A 16,777-nucleotide genomic window follows, 5' to 3' on the forward strand; every position below is an offset into this window, starting at 1 on the left:
AATCTTTTGGGATTGTAGGAACTCAACAGTGAGTCAAAGAAATGGGAGATAAGAGGATCTGGTAGTTACAGTGAAAACAGATATGAAAATAAGGAAGATGCACGATCAAGAATGGACGTGACATAGAAGCTCCAGATGAGAAGGAAGAAGCTACATACACAGGACATGATTTGGATAACAAAACTATTGTGGTGGCTCCAATAACATCCTATTCAGGAAGTGAATAATCAAGAGATACAGGTGGGAACTCATACCCTCCCAAGACATAATTAAGGAAACTGAAGTTGATCATCAGGGAGCTACTCATAAAAAGAAGTCTCCCAAGACAAGAACATTACTTTACGACTACTTTTTCATTTTAGTTCGACTTGCATCTATTAAGCATATAGCTAGCGTTCCTTCGTGGATCTCCATATTTCATTTCCTTACAGGCTGATCACCCCTTTCTTTCTACTAGTTCTTACATAAGTAATTTGTAGGAAGTAAACAAAGTCTTTCCTTCTGAAACCCACTCCTGAAGTCAGATAGTCAGAAAAAGTAGTCTCCTATTAGAAAGTTGCATGATACAATAACCCACAATGTTGAAGAGGAAGACGAAATGAGTCAACAGTTAAACAGAGGGTGAATCAGATGAATACAACAATCTTACATCTCCCCAAAATCAAAAGGAGGAAAGAGAGGTAGGATACAACGCGACACAGATATTCAACAACCGACGCAAAAGCTTTCCACTGATTATGATTTGGATCATCAGATTAGTGTAGACACAACAATCTTTCCACTGCTTACAAATACTTCATAGGCATCACAGATTCACTCTGATTGCACTTGTGGAGCCATTTCATAGAGCTACACAAATTTTAAAAAATACAGAAGAGCACCAGGAATGGAGTAATCTGGCAGCAATTGCAATGGAAAAAAAAAAGTTTCTTTGTGGAGGTTGAAGTAGTTATGGATACATCTCGACAAATCACATTGAAACTGTTTTTATAGGAATGCAATATGTACTCTTTTACCACTTTGATGTATGCTACATGTTCCGACTGTGAAAGTTTGAGGCTTTGGGACAATATCGATCAACTGGTCAACACAATGTCCTTGCCTTGGCTAGTGGGCGGGGACTTCAATGAGATATTAAACGAGGAGGAAAAGATTGGGGGTTTACCAGTAGTGCCTCAAGAATATGAGGACTTTGCCTTACTGAAACAACTTTTACAACTTCAACCATTACCTTACAACATTAACTGCATTTTTACCAGTTGAGGCACTTGCGATCTAGTGCCTTAAACTGTTGTAACCTTTTACAATCAATCTCTGACATATACAGTACACTGATAGCAGATTAAGCCCGATCCAGCAATATTGCATGCATGAAGAAGGGCAATGCCACTTGTAAGGCTCTTTTGTCGAGTGTGAATCATGACAGGACTCAAGGAAGGTCTATTCGACACAAATTCCGTGTTAATGAAAACTTTTCACCGGAATCTTTCACAAAATTTCAACTGATTTTGTTCTTCTATGAGTCCAATCCATGTATACGTGAAATCCTCGAATTCCTGCCCAGAAATATACAACACAAGAAGCATTTCCGTGCTGGATAACTAAGAGCCATTTGTCAAAAAGCAATTACTGCTGCCTGAGCTACCTACAGTGCATGACACGTCTTGAACGAGAAATTTTACATTACGGGTTCCAAGAATGTCGAGTATTTCCAAACACTCGTTCAAGTCTGCATCATTTACCAACATCACCCATTCCTCTTCATCATCAAGATAGTGGAGATGGAACGTCCCTATCTGCAGTTTGAACCTCTTTGCAACCTCTTCATAGAGTTGGAAGCACCTTGCTGAAGGCTCAAATTTAAATCGGATTTTATCTTCCATGTAACTAGCTTTTACGGTGATTTGTGAGCCACCATCCTCAACTGTTGTATGTTTTCTCTCACCAGAACTACGGGAGCTAGACGAACTTCCATTCATCGTTGACAGGGACGTATTTGACGAATCTGTCACACCTGAAGAACTCACCTTGTTATGTTCCATAACACCATCATCTCCATCCATTTCTATACTTCCTTTCATCTTCTTCTCAATATCATCAGTATTAGCCATGGAATCAGGGCATCGGCTGATGAAATGGCAACCAGAATTGTCCAACTTTAAGTTGCTTGTGTTCAAACCACAGCTCCCCCATCCTCCTTTTGTATGGAAAGAATCCAGTGACACATTTACAGAACTGGTGCATGGCACTGTGTCTGGATTTGCAGGCAAGGATGACCTTCTATCTAATGCAGCCAATTTGGAGCCATGACAAACTCCAGACAATGAACTATTTGGTTTATCCCCAACCCTGAAAGAGCTAGGACTGAAATTACTCGACTCTGGTAGTTGGTTTCCATCCACATTCAAGTCCTCTTCCATTTTCACCAGAGAGTCGTGGTTGTCAACGCATGAAGTTTGGAGCGCAGACACAGCATCTTGGAAAAGGAATTCAGAACTTTCTATTGAGACATCTTTGCAGGGAAAGAGTGTTCTTTTCTGAGAGTCGAAATCTTGAAGGATAGATGTTGCTGCAACTAAACCTCCAGTGACTGTATCAAACTTCAGTCCTCCTTCTAACCCTTGGACTGATTGAAGCACTGTCCGTATCTTTACTAAAGAACGATTCACTTTACTTATCTTCCGGGATGGCCATCTTGTGATCCCATATTGCCGACATATCCTTTTCAATGTAGTTGGACACACTACAAAAACACATAACAAACAAATGTTACAACCATCTTTTACAAGATCATATAATTTTGTGCTTTCAATTTCAAACAGTTCTATATGTACTACTCTTTTTATATCGTAAAGAGTCTGCACCCATTGGTAATGTCACTTTTCTTTAAAGAAATATCACTGAAGAACAGAAATCACGGGAAACATCCATTTTTTGTAATAACCATCATGTTAAATTTCAAGACACTACTACCAGATACAAAGAAGTAGAAGTTGAACTTGGCGCAAAGAAAAATAGAATATTTGACTCGGGATAGGAGAGTTTGGATGGGCTGGTAAGATCCCCAAAATCATGTTAGAAGGGACAAGAGACGGTACTCAATAAGTGTATATTAGCCCCAATTGGGACGGCCTCAAAAATCTGATGATGTCCATAAAGTTTTTGCAAGGAATATCTGAATCACAAAATAATAACCCAATGGAAGAGGACAGATACCAACATAATAATACAATTTTCCAATATGTCCAAATTAGTTGATTGTTTCCACTTGACGAGGGTATATGTTCTTACCACCAATGCTTTGTGCAGCATTCTTGAGGCTTCCAGAGAAGTGTTGCTGAAGAACACTCAAGCTGACATGTTTCTCTGCTGCGCTTCTTTTTTTCTCTGTCCGTTTTCTTGATACACTTGGTGTCTACAATATGAAATGCAATAACTTCAGTATTGACAAACAAAAGGGGTGAAATAGGACTGAAAAAACACATAGAAGGAACATAATTTGTCTAGGAGCACATAAACTAAGAATTATTGAAACACAACTATCGAGAGCAGCGCAAGACAATTGTTCAAGAACATGTAAAAAGGGAGAAAGGAAACAGGATACTCGAGCACAGTGTAAGCATAGACTAGACAACAGAAGGAAGACAAGTTGAGTGACAAACCTGTTTGTGAGAAATATTAGCTTCTATTCCAGCTCTCTCTGAATCACATACATCTATAGGAGCTTTACTCAAATCTAAAGTGCTGTCTAATAATGATTGCCCAGAACTCTTCCTTGACAAGTCAATTGGCGGTAAATTCAGAACAGATTCACTCTGTAACCCACACTTCTCACCCCCTTCTCCAACTAATTCTGCATCTGATAGTGTTCTCAGACTTCTGCAAATTCTCTGCATGGTGCGTGAGAGGTTATTTAAGAGAAGCTGTTGTTCGGTGCTTCCCTCCATATCGACAGGAAGAAAGAACTCTAATACATAATCATCATCACCGGTGAGTATACTACGTAATCTGATAGCCACTGCAGCATTTAGACCAAACTTCCGTGCATGATGAACAAGTGGATACTCATTTATATGGTACTCTTTCACATCAGGGTAGAAGAAGGGGTGGTTTGATTGGAGGGATTTCCCAACAATACCTTGTCCTTCTTCGAGATCATGTCCCATACATGCATGAAGAAATCCTTGCATCTCCTTGTCACTCACATAACAAGCTGTATTCTCAACACATAATACACTTTTTTCATCTAAGCTTGTAATGCTTTCTCTAGCATGCGCTCTTATTTCACCACCACCTCCTCTACAACTACGGGGAATCCATGTCAAAGCAAGAGGCAGTCTATGAGCATGGCAAACTGCTCGCAGAACATCTTTTACCTCAGCTAAAGCAGCTCTTTGATTCTTGGAGAGACTCTGCAAGGAAGCAATAAGACAAGGGGATATTAGAAGGGAATACTATATCAAGACAATCAAATGGCCAGAAATAATGCATAGATCTTTGATGAGATTAAGATATTGAGTATTACCTGGGAAGAAAATTGAGGAGGTGTTGTGCTCCTTAAGTTTACTGCCTGCAACATAAACCATCTATTCTTGAGGATAAATTAAAGCAGATTAAGAGATTCTCAAGAGGACAAACCACAAACAACACAAGAAGGGAAAAAAAAGAAAAGAAAAGAAAAGAGCACACAGCAACATTCCGTTACTTCATGCTTCCATTAGATTCAGACAACCATAAAGTCGAGCCCTCTATATGCACTGACAACCAACCTATATAACCTCCCATGACACTAGCATAACTTTTCAACCAGCCCAGCTAACACATAAAGATCTACATTTGATCAGACAAAAACGTTGATGCACTAGAAAAAAAGGAATAGAATAACATATTTTATCAAACAAACATGTTTAGCATATTTTATCAAACGAACATGTTTTCCTTATGGTTGCTATGTTTTTATTTTTATTTTTGATGACCATGATGTCCGGGCCCCAGCTTTGCGCACCTCGACTAATACCACGGGATACCTGCCACCCCCCACCCAGCAGGTACCAAGTAACTCTGCCCACCAACACTAGGACAGATGGGAAGAATCAGCTAGTGTTATTTGTCTCCGTTGAGTTTTGAACCTGAGACCTCAAGGTTCTCAACCACTTCATTTACCACTAGGCCACACCCTTGGGTGCCTTTGTTGGTTTCTTTTTCTTGCTATTAAGTTCTGTTGGCCACAAGTGGGAGGACAAAAATGGATGTGTCACTGTATCTGTCTTGACATCTACATGCCCAAACAAAACATAATACTGAAGGAAGAAAACTGACGAAGCATTTTCCCTTCTGACAGGAAAGAACTTAATTACTGTACATCACAAGCATCACCAGAAAAAAAGACAAAAGAGAAAAGTTACAATATGATGTTAAGTCAAAAGCTACATGGAAAAACACATCTAAAACAATCAATTGATGCAAAATTACGTTTTCTGTTCTTCGCAAAATATTAGATACCGAATCAAAGACAGTTAAGGCAATATTGTGATCTAAAGTTCATCCATTAATACGTATTACATCCGACACACCCGATAAAAAGGAAAACCAAAAAAGAAGAAACAAAAAAAAGCAAATGCCTAGTAGTTAGAAGTAATACTTGAAGTAAAGACTATTAGCTTGTTCATCAAGATTTCAAACAGGTTCCAAAAAATATTCTGAGGCAGATATTATGATTTCTTTAGTCATCTATTTTTATCCTGAAATACACTGAAATAAAAGTATTCTTTCTCAGTGGTAAAGGTACATATGCAACAAAAGGAGAATAAAGGAACTAATAGAATAAAAGCAGAAACCTGCAGAGCCTGGCAAACATGACTTGTTTCCAAATCAAAATTTGGTTTCTCCTTCACAGTGACTAATTCTAATACTGCACAACACAGTGTATCATGTCCATCATCCTCTAGAATCGGTAAAGCAATCGATCCACGGACTTCATGGTCAACTGCATATTGTACGCGTAAATACTCAGCCTCCTTGTAGTACAAAACATTTGATGTCCACTCCGGTATTCTTGAAGTAAAAACTCTACCAGGAAGACCTGGACATGATCCTGGTTTCATTTCCAAATCAAAAGTGAATTTCCTCGACACCTCTCGATATCCAGATAACACCTGATCAAGTAGAAATGGCTGTTCATATGTGCTTAAAATGTACTGATCACCACTCTTCATCGGAACCCAAACCTGAGCCAAGATTCCCTCACCAGATGATTTTTTAAACAATTCTAATGCCTTGAGCATTCTCTCATCAAGTGATTGACAAGGTGATTTTGGAATTACACATTTCTCAACAAGATCAGTAACATAATTCTGTTTGCTCGAATTCTTCCCCGTTTCATCAACCAAATCAGCCTCTTCACTAGAGTCTACGAAACAAAACTGGTCATCATTCTGCTGAAACATCAAATTTTCCCCTTCACATGGAAAAGTTTCAGTATTCTGTTCTTCAAATGGTGCATAATTAATGGACATTGGATTAATAGGCGAAAATGTTGGATAAGAAGCAAAAATTTGCTCTATCCCAGAATATGTATCAAGATTCATAATCTCCATAACATTGTCATCTATATATGAACACCTTGGAGATGCCCAAAAACCAATACCATTTTCCATTGCCAATCCAACTAACAAAAATCTACTGATACTTTATTGCAACAAAATGTCAAACAACAACCCCAAATACTCCTAAGGGCAGTTCAATCTCCCTACAGTTTTACATATTCCAAGAATCCAACATCGTAGTGTCAAATCTCAGTGAATCGTGCAGTAAGACTACTCATACTAGTAGCATAATAAAAGTTTCCTAATTTAATTAAGGAATCTACTAATTACCCCTCCATGGAAATTATACTTCACATCAAGACAAAGGTGTAAACTTTATATCTCAAGGACCAAAAGAACCAATTTTTAAGCACCAGATTCAAGAAATTCACAGAATCCAAGACACCCCAAACTTTATCAGCAAAAAAAAGAAATCTTTTTCAAGCTGTCACACCTAAATTCAAGAAATTGTAACAATTAGCAAAACCCCATTTCACATAAAGAAACAACCCATAAACCAAATCAATAGATTCAAATCAAGATTTGTAGCTATAAAAAGTGGCTAAGAAAGGAAAATGAATAGGGGAAAAAGGGTGGTTATTAAGGTTTAAGATTTTTTGTAAGGTGAAGGAAAGTTCCCAATAAACAAAATTGATTTGAATTCTTTTCTGTGTGTTTGACAATATAAACTCCCTGTGCCTACATGAAGAAAGAACTTGTAACAGCTTGTCTAGATGGCTGTTATATATTGTATAGGTCACTGAGGGTTGTGGTGGATTGGCAAACATTTTTTCATCCTTCTTAATTAAGAGATTTCAAGTTTTATTTTACATTCGCTTTTATTAGGAGCACTTTACCTTCATATAGAATCTCCCGTTGCGAATTCAAATTTAGTTGGACTCAATGTGGTATTGGACATAGGGTGAGAAATAAAAAAAACATATTGTATATCGAGTATATTGTCAGTTTAAATATGATGTTTATTTTTATTGTTATTTAAATTTTATTATATTATATTATTGAAATTCATTATTAGGTAATAACAGAGATTTTGGCCGTTATTTTACCCTTTTTGTATTGATTTTATCTTGTTATATCTCTTATTGGTTTTTTTTTGTTGATGTGTGATATTATATAAATATAAAAAAAATGTAATTTATCCAAATATGATATTCATCAAACTAATACAATAGGATATAATATGATATGATATATTAGGAAACAATTTGATGATTTTACTTTTTTTATTTTATTTCAAATAGGTGTTTTTTTCATTACTAAGAAGTTTTTTTTTTAATATATGAAAATTTACATTATTAAAGAATCATTTAAAAAATAAACAAGATATTAAGATACTTTTTATTTTATAGGATTGGATAATTTTTCTAAATAACGTGTTCAAGTTAAAAATATCATTTATTTTGAAACGGAGAAGTAAAACATAACGGCGGATAGCAAGGAGGAAATATATGAAAAATTGTATAGATCTTTACTAAAGTATAACATCTGTCTCTTAAACTATACTTTTAATATTATATTTTTATTATTTTATATTAATAAATGCTCTCACGTCATCAACTTGAATCTTTATGAATGATTTGAATATTCCATTGGTTTATATGTGACTTGAAAATTTTTTATCTTAAAATTTGTCACGATAACTTGTGTGATCATAAAAGCAAGTCACTAAGAACAAAATTTAGAAAAAAAAAATGATTATTAATATTTCATATATTTTTTCATAAAAGAATTACTAAGAATAGTATGAGATTTTTTTTTATTGATTGATTAAAATGAACAACTAAAATAAATATTTATCTTTAATATAAAAATCAACTAAAATAAAAAAAAATTAAATAATTATATAAAACATAAAACAATAATAATTAAAGTTTAAATTTCAAAATATTATTAATAAAATTTGAAGAACACTATTTACATAAATTTTATCTCTTTCTTTTTGTTTTTTTATTTAACGTTTAATATCAGTATTAAAGTTCGATTAACCGTACGTCTAGATAAAGGCCACATATTTTGGCCGACATGATGTACGAAATGTGAAGTTATTGATAAGAATTTGAGAAGATACTCAGAATCCTCAATCCATGTGGGGCATAAGATTCCAAACTCATTTGATTGCGACACTACATATATCTTATACTAAAACTAATTCAAATCTGTCCCTTTAGTAATAACTTTTTTATTATTTCTCACTTGATATTTGATATTCGTATTAAAGTCTAACTATTTCAGATTCATATCATGTAAGATTTAAGAAAAATGTTCTCTATCAAAAAAAAAATCATACTTAAAACTCAATAAATCTCTGTCATTGATAATAAATTAGTTATACTATAATATCGAAGTATTTTATTCATCATTCAACATTAGATTTATATATTATAAGTTTGATAAGAAAAAACACATAAAGCCCCCCAAACCCTAAATTTGGCAGCATAACTTACTTTAGCACTTAAACTACACGAGCGTTTAAATAATCCCTTTAACATCTTTGAGTTTTTTTATTTATCATTCAACGTTATATATATAAGTTTGATTAATTTTTTATAAGAAAAAACACATACCACCCCCCACGCCACCCCACCCCCTAAATCCTAAACTTGACAGCACAATTTACTTTAACACTTAGACTACACGAACGGTTAAATAACCTTCTTAACATCTTTGAAAAATGTTAAGAAGGTATTTAAACGTCCGTATAATTTAGGTGCTAAAATAAATTGTGCTGTCAAATTTAGGAGGAGTTTTATATGTATTCTCATATGATAATAATTTAGGGAATAATCATTGTGATAAAAGTTTTATTTTGTTATTGTAATATAATAAAACGGGATGTATAGAGTATAAAATTGTATAATATAAGTATGTATATAATTACATAAATTATATACAACAAACTAGGACTAAAATTCAGTTCAAAATTATAAAGGATAAATATATTTATAAAATATGAAATTATAGGATAATTATTAAAAATTCTCAAATAACAAGTTTACGTCACCTTGCTTGGGATTCTCCGGATCTTCACGCCTAACCTGTTGCTCACGTGTCCAGATGTGGGATCTACATGAAATAAATATTCTTTATTTTTAACTTTTTTATAAATTTTAAATTTTAATTTTTTACGTGACATATATAAAATTATAAGATTAAAAAATATTTGATTCTATATACCTTAATTTAAAATCACAAGATTTAAAATCTTTTTTGTTTTCTTAAATTTTGTTTAAAGTCAAAACCATATAAATAAAATTGAAATTGAAGGAATATTGGATTACTGCTTGTTGTTATAGATAAATATTCCATATTTAAAAAAAAATAGAATCTGCAAAATAATTATAAAAGCTTTCTAAAATAATTACTCCCTCTATTCTAATTTGAATGAGTACGGAGTTTAAAAAAATAAAAATAAAATTTTAAATTTTGTAATCTTAAATTAAAAATATTTATTATCTTATAAAAATATTTTAAAAAATATTTTAGATAAATCCAAAAAAAAACACTTTAATTAAAATGAACAAAAAATATTATTTTTAATAAATATGACAATTAAAATAAATAAAAATATATGATTTCACTTTGCTGAGTAATAACGTGTTAGGAAGGGAAGTTAGAGGATGATTACAGAGCACCAAACAAGTACGTTATCATTTCTACTAGTAGTTAAGCTGCCAAGGGAGAAGAATTCGGCGAGCAGAGACGGATTCAGAATTTAAATTTAATATATATAATTTTTTAGTATTAAATTGTTTATTTTTTAAATTTATGAATTCTTATATATTATTTATTATAAATTTTTAAAATTTATACATAAATTTATATTTCACGTTGAAAATATTAAATTTAAAACCCGCTACTGTAACATTAGATCAGCCCCTACCTATGAGTCACTATCATTTCTATAGTCAACGGCTCAACGCAATTGCTTTGCCAGAAATGTTGATGAGCATTTTGCAATCATCAAGAAAGAAATTGTTGCAACTTGCATGCTGACGTAAGACGAATTTAAAATTTAAAATTTATAATTTTTATGATAATTTTAAATTAAAAGTATAAAAATAATTGAATTTATAGTAAAATAAATGTAAAATTATTGAGTTTAGATAAATTCATATCCGATCTTCTAAATTCATCCCTGCTTGCCGATCATTTTGCATAAAATAAAATCTCTAACAAATATAATTTCATTTATATTCTAGAGATGAAGAAAAAAGTGAGATTTTTATGAAGAAAATTGTCTTCTAACAATTACAATAATAATAGTTATGCCACAATTCTAAAAAACTGAGATCGATTACATGAATTCTCATTTTTTTATCAATTAATATAAAAAATAATGACATATTTTATTAAAATGAAAAAATAACTTTCTTTCATGCTTATATTTCTTTTCCCAACAGTCTATTAAAAATTGATTTTTTTTGGAGGAGGAATCATCTTCAAACTTCAAGTTTCGACATCAATTTTTCAATTTTCGGTTATAATCGTTTGTTCTTTACACAAACGTTTGGTAACTTCGTTCCACTCTCTAATCTTATATTTATTTTTTTGTATTTATTATTTGTAAGTTATTCTTATTATATTTTATTTGTTCTTGTTAAATTTCGTATTTTATAATTTATAATTTTATATCATGGAGTCTTTTAAAAAAAGTGGTAATTAAAGGTAAAATAGGTGTTGCAGAAGGAGTAAAAAATATGTTTATAAGAACTAATAAAGGTTCTAGTTCTTCTAAATCTAAAGTTCCTCTTGTTAGAATAAATACGGATGAATTTACGCATGTGAATGAAACTAATTTTTCTCGTTCCGATCCTATCGAAATTAATTCAGATACTCCTATAATTCCCCATGAGCTTTATGAAAGACATTATGGTAATTATCAAGAAAATGAAGAAGTAGAAATTGATGAAGATGAAGAAGTAGATTTAGATAATACACCGACTAGTCCCGACCTCAATAGTACTGAAGTTCCACCTCAGGAGGACAATTCTCCGATTGGAACTAGTCGTCCTCCTATTATTTCAACTAGGGGTAAGACCAAGGTAGAACGTACTAAAAAATCACATGTATAGAAATTATGTTATTTGAATGATGAAAAAACTTTTAGTATATGTAATACTTGTAAAAAAACAATTTAAATATACAGTTGGTGGGAGTGGAGGTTCAACGGAGGGATTAAAAAGACATTTGATTCTAAAACATAAGAAATAGTGGTTTGCATATTTATCTTCTCTTGGTGTTAATGATGATTCTAGCATTGGAGCATCGGTTAGAGGGTCAAATATGGTTCAAAGTGAATTAAATACTTCAAACCCAAGTGGTCCTCTTACACATCGAACCTATAATAAGAATCGTGATCGTGAAAATTTTGCTAAAATAGTTATTGTTTGTGGTTTACCTTTTAGTTTTGGAGAATATCCGAATTTTATTGCATATATTCGTGAAATATATAATCCTAGTTTTACTGATTTATCAAGAGGCATGGTAAAAAGAGATATTTTTGAATTTCAAGAAAAATATTGTCAATATTTGCGTGCCTATTTTCAAATAATGGATTGTAAAGTTGGTGTTACCATTGATATGGGTTGTAGTCCTAATGGTTTTGATTATTTAACTGTTACCGCGCATTGGATTGATTATAATTGAAATTCACAAAAAAGAATTATCGGTTATAAAATTTGTCAACAGAAAAAAAATTGGGATGTATATTGCTACTACTGTGTTGGATATTTTAAATTTTTTCGATCTTTGTGATAAAGTCATTAGTATTACTTTAGCTAATGCTTCGCTAATTTAAATGTTATTAATATGCTAGAACCTAAACTTTGTCCTATTAGTAAATATGTTTTTCACGTTAGATGTGTTGCGCATATATTAAATTTGATTGTTAGTGATNTTCGCTAATTTAAATGTTATTAATATGCTAGAACCTAGACTTTGTCCTATTAGTAAATATGTTTTTCACGTTAGATGGGTTGCGCATATATTAAATTTGATTGTTAGTGATGGTGTGAAATTATTTGAAAATAGTTGTGAAAAAGTTGATAATGCTTGTTTTTTTATTTTAATATTCATAGTAATAGTAGAATTAATCGATTTAAAGAGCTTTGTAATGCATGTCAACTTCCATTTCGAAAAGTTCCAAAGCATGTAAAAACTATATGGAATTCCTTTTATGATATGCTTGAAGTTGCTTATGCATATCGAGAACCTATTACGATGCAATTTAATTCTAATAATGCTTATTCTTATTCAAAACTTAATGACATTGATTGGGAAGAAATAAATGAACTTAGAATATTTTTGAAATCATTTTATGATGCTACTAATTTTTTTTCTGAAATGTATTATCCTACTATTTCTGAAATTTTAATACATGTATGTCAGATTTCATCTCTCTTTGCTAAATATAATACAAATGAACTATTTGCAAATGCTATTGAAGCTATGATTTCAAAATTTAAGAAATATTTTTTTTCTATCCCTTAAATTTATTTAACTGCAATTCTTTTCAACCCTGAATGTAAAGAATATGGTGCAAAAGCTTTAGTTGAATGCATCTATCAAAATTTAGATATTCAACCAGATGAAGAACCTGATTTGGTAACATGTCAAAATAGTATAAAATTACTTGCTAAAGAAATGTATGATAAATATTGTTCCTTAGACAATGTTGAAAATTCTCAAATGTCTATGCCTGAAGTAGGTGTCCATGGTAGAATGAAATATAAATTTGGTCTTGATTCTTCTAATAAATGTGAATTTGTTAAATATCTTGAACAATGTTCAGATAATATTACAAACGAGGAAGGTATACCACAACTTCTGAATTGGTGGAGGGCTCATGGAACTCAATTTTCAAAACTTAGTAGGATGGTGAAGGACGACGTGCTTGCAATTCAAGGATCATCAGTAGCTTTGGAGGCAGCTTTCAGCGCGGCAAGATTTCAAATTGGAGACCACAGATATTCGTTAGCAGAAAACAGTTTGGAGATATCGGTGTTGTTTAGAGATTGGATAAATGCTGAGCGGAGAAATCTAGGACTTCCAAAGTTAAGTAGTCAATATGAACTTTTCATAGATTCAACCATTGGATATGGTAGTGACGACGACATGGAACTTCAAGATCGTCAACGAGCTTTACCAAGACCAATAATTGATAACGGTCAATCTATAGCTGAGTTAGAGAAAGGCTTTATAGGACGATACCACTATTAGTATTACATTCGAGGCTTAGTTGAAACAGAACTCGTCCTATAAGGTGGCTGCGTAAATTAGGCACTCTACTAATAGTTGTAAATTGTAATACAAATTTGAATAAATTGGATTGATATCTTTTTTAATTTGTGTCATTGTTATATACTTTTATTTTTATTTAATTTTTTAAAATTACAAACTTACGTTATTTAAATTACAAGTTATAAGTATAACTTATAACATATTAATAAGTAATAACTTATAAACTTCAAAAGATTCAAATTCAAATCTTGAAAACTTAAGCTCAATTTTTTTTTAATAAGTAAATTTTTTTTTAAAAAAATATCTTTAAAATAAACTAAAGTAAAATTACATTATAAATTTCAAAACTATTAAAATTTAAAACATTCATATTTTTGTGATTTAAAATAACTAAAAAAATTATTATTTTTTGAAATATGTGTCGTCTCGTCCCGGTCCGTTTCGATCCGGTATCATCCCGATATATAGTGGGACGGGACGAAACCGAATATTCATCCTGGTAATTCCGATCCGGTTCATCCCGGTACCGATCAACCTATCCCGTTCCGATCCGATCCGATGTCCAGCCTTAATATAGAATCACACTTGTTGCTAGAGAATTTGAATGGAAAGGAATCATAAAGTTTTCAAGCAGAAAAGGCGACAAGAGGCTTATATCGTGATGACCAACATGCATCCTAGACTACAACATTGTATTGCCCTACTTAATAGTTCTCCTTTAGTTTTATTTGGTAGCTGAAGAAATAGTCAATAAGAGGCTCATTCCCAAGCTGGGCATTTCCAGTTGAGGAACAAGCATATTTTTTTTTTATCTCTTGAGCTGTACGAAACTACTTTTGGTAATAAAATGTGGATATTTACCAAAAAAAAGTTGATTATTTTTTTTAAAAAAAAAACTCCATCCATCCATCCATATTTATTCGTCTACTATACTAAAAGTAATTATCCAACAATAATTGTTGAGTTTGAAAAATCAAGAGATAATTTATCTTTTTGTGTCTATTTTATTTTTACTATTTAATACTATTCAATATATAATGCATTTCCAAAATATTAAATATAATATATTCAAGTTTATTATTTATTATTTCTTTAAGATGAATGCTAAGTGAATAACTATTATTGAACGGAGGAAACATTAAATAGTTTTGGGTTTCATGTGCGCATGTTTTAAAGTTGAACATATTAAATTTGGATATTTTGTGACTTTTGTCATTTTAGGTTAATTAAGGTGGTTGATAAAGTGTGAAAAGTCAGTTCTCATTTTTCTTTAGCACAAATCATTTGCAACTTGAATTTTATTTATCATAAAGTATGAATTCAACTTTGATCTTACATTTTTTTTATATTTAACTTTATCTCTCACTTACACTCTTAACAACTTGGTTTATTTCTCACTTTTGCTCTCACATTCTTTTTCTTGCTTTACTTTTAACCAATTGTATTCTTTTCCGTTATAAGTAGGAAAGAGAGGTGCATGATCTCGCAAATTACTTCTCTATAAATTCATGCTTGCTTACTTGAGCATAACTCAAATGACTACATTACTTTATTTATATATAATATAATAAGGTTCTCACAAAGTTGTTTTTGTCAAATTTATAAAGTTAGTTTTTTTAAAAAATTAAGAAATGATATGCATCTTTGACTTATTGTTCAACTTTAAAATTTTGTATTTTCCCTCTTTTATATAATTTTTTATTTAGTTTTGCTTTACTTTAATCGTCATCACATAATTTGGTAAATACTTGGAATAACATTTTTGAAATATTTTGTAATGTCCCAAATCAAACTTTCTCAATACATATTCGTCAAGTTTATTAATTTTTTGAGAAAATGATAAAAAGAAAGACACCCTTATTATCACTTCAAAAAATGCTCCCTAATAAAAAACATCATAAAGCTAGTATAGTTATCGTACACCTAGTTTTCTTTGTGATAGAAATGATCATATTCTAAACAAAATAGGAGTGCCAATGAATGAAATAAATGAGTGAACAAGCACCGAAAATTATGCAAATAAAGATTCAGAATATTACAATTAATCAATGAGGGAATCAACAACAACAACAAAAAAGATCAATTATTTGGGATCCCCCCAAGGCCACAACACACCCAATTTAGTATGTTTAGTCGCTAATTTTTCATATGGTAAATAAATATTCCCTCGGTCCCATTTTATATGTCTATCTCTTTCTATAAATAACTAGACCACAATACTTGTTATTTTATAAAATTTATGCATAAATTATCATATTTTACCTATTATACCCTTGATAGAATAGTTAATTAATCTTGTCATTTATTAATAAAGTTGACTTAAGAAAACATTAAATAAGGGTAGAAGGGTAAAGCTACATCATTTCTTAATGCAAGTGCAAAATAAAAATGTGACATATAAAATGGGACGGAGGAAGTATCATTTTAAGTATGATATTTCTTAAGGATGATTCAAATAATTATTTCCATCTATAAATAGTAATGAAAAATCTAATGAAGGATATTTACTATTCCCTTTTAGAATACGCATAATTACTAGTACTACCTTTTTCTACTATAATTCTAAAATTCTCATTATAGAATTCCTTTTTCAATTTGGACAACTTTTTGAATATTTTAGATTCCTCATTGAGATAATTTTAAATATATAAGTTAGGTTGGTAATGATATCTAACACATAATTGGGACTTGGGAGAATCTTCTCACTTTTTAATATTATATGAGCCATTACTTGCATTCTTTGGTAAAGGAGGTGGATAATGTACATCTTGTATATGTTAAGTAACAAATATTGAGTTGTTACTAAATTCTTAGTCTTCGTATCAAATCATTACAAATTAATTCTTTTTTTTTAATTGGGGTGGAGAAGGGAAATGGGACTGGGAGGTGATTACAATATGAGGATTGAGGAATCACATCCTCACCAATCAAGT

The 16,777-nt window shown here is 31.5% G+C and overlaps 1 protein-coding gene across 1 annotated transcript; it reads right to left on the reverse strand.

Annotated features, from left to right (window-relative positions):
• Nucleotides 1-906: 906 nt before the first annotated feature.
• Nucleotides 907-6,900, reverse strand: LOC125842137 (protein NLP9-like). The gene is made up of 5 exons (XM_049521351.1): nucleotides 5,838-6,900; nucleotides 4,526-4,570; nucleotides 3,663-4,412; nucleotides 3,292-3,415; nucleotides 907-2,743 (listed from the first exon to the last, which is right to left on the reverse strand). The coding sequence occupies exons 1-5, from the start codon at nucleotides 6,654-6,656 to the stop codon at nucleotides 1,602-1,604; spliced, it is 2,880 nt and encodes a 959-aa protein (XP_049377308.1). The 5' UTR covers nucleotides 6,657-6,900; the 3' UTR covers nucleotides 907-1,601.
• Nucleotides 6,901-16,777: the final 9,877 nt, after the last annotated feature.

The sequence above is a fragment of the Solanum stenotomum genome, chromosome 10, assembly GCF_019186545.1.
Source record: "Solanum stenotomum isolate F172 chromosome 10, ASM1918654v1, whole genome shotgun sequence".
NCBI lineage: Eukaryota > Viridiplantae > Streptophyta > Magnoliopsida > Solanales > Solanaceae > Solanum > Solanum stenotomum.

What these genes read in the sequence shown, in the direction of transcription:
- LOC125842137 (XM_049521351.1), bottom strand. Translation starts at nt 6,656, where the DNA reads ATGGAAAATGGTATTGGTTTTTGGGCATCTCCAAGGTGTTCATATATA. An exon ending in ATGTTTGCCAGGCTCTGCAG is followed by an intron (nt 4,571 to 5,837) that starts GTTTCTGCTTTT and finishes TTTATGTTGCAG; the next exon opens with GCAGTAAACTTAAGGAGCAC. An exon ending in CTCCTCAATTTTCTTCCCAG is followed by an intron (nt 4,413 to 4,525) that starts GTAATACTCAAT and finishes GCTTCCTTGCAG; the next exon opens with AGTCTCTCCAAGAATCAAAG.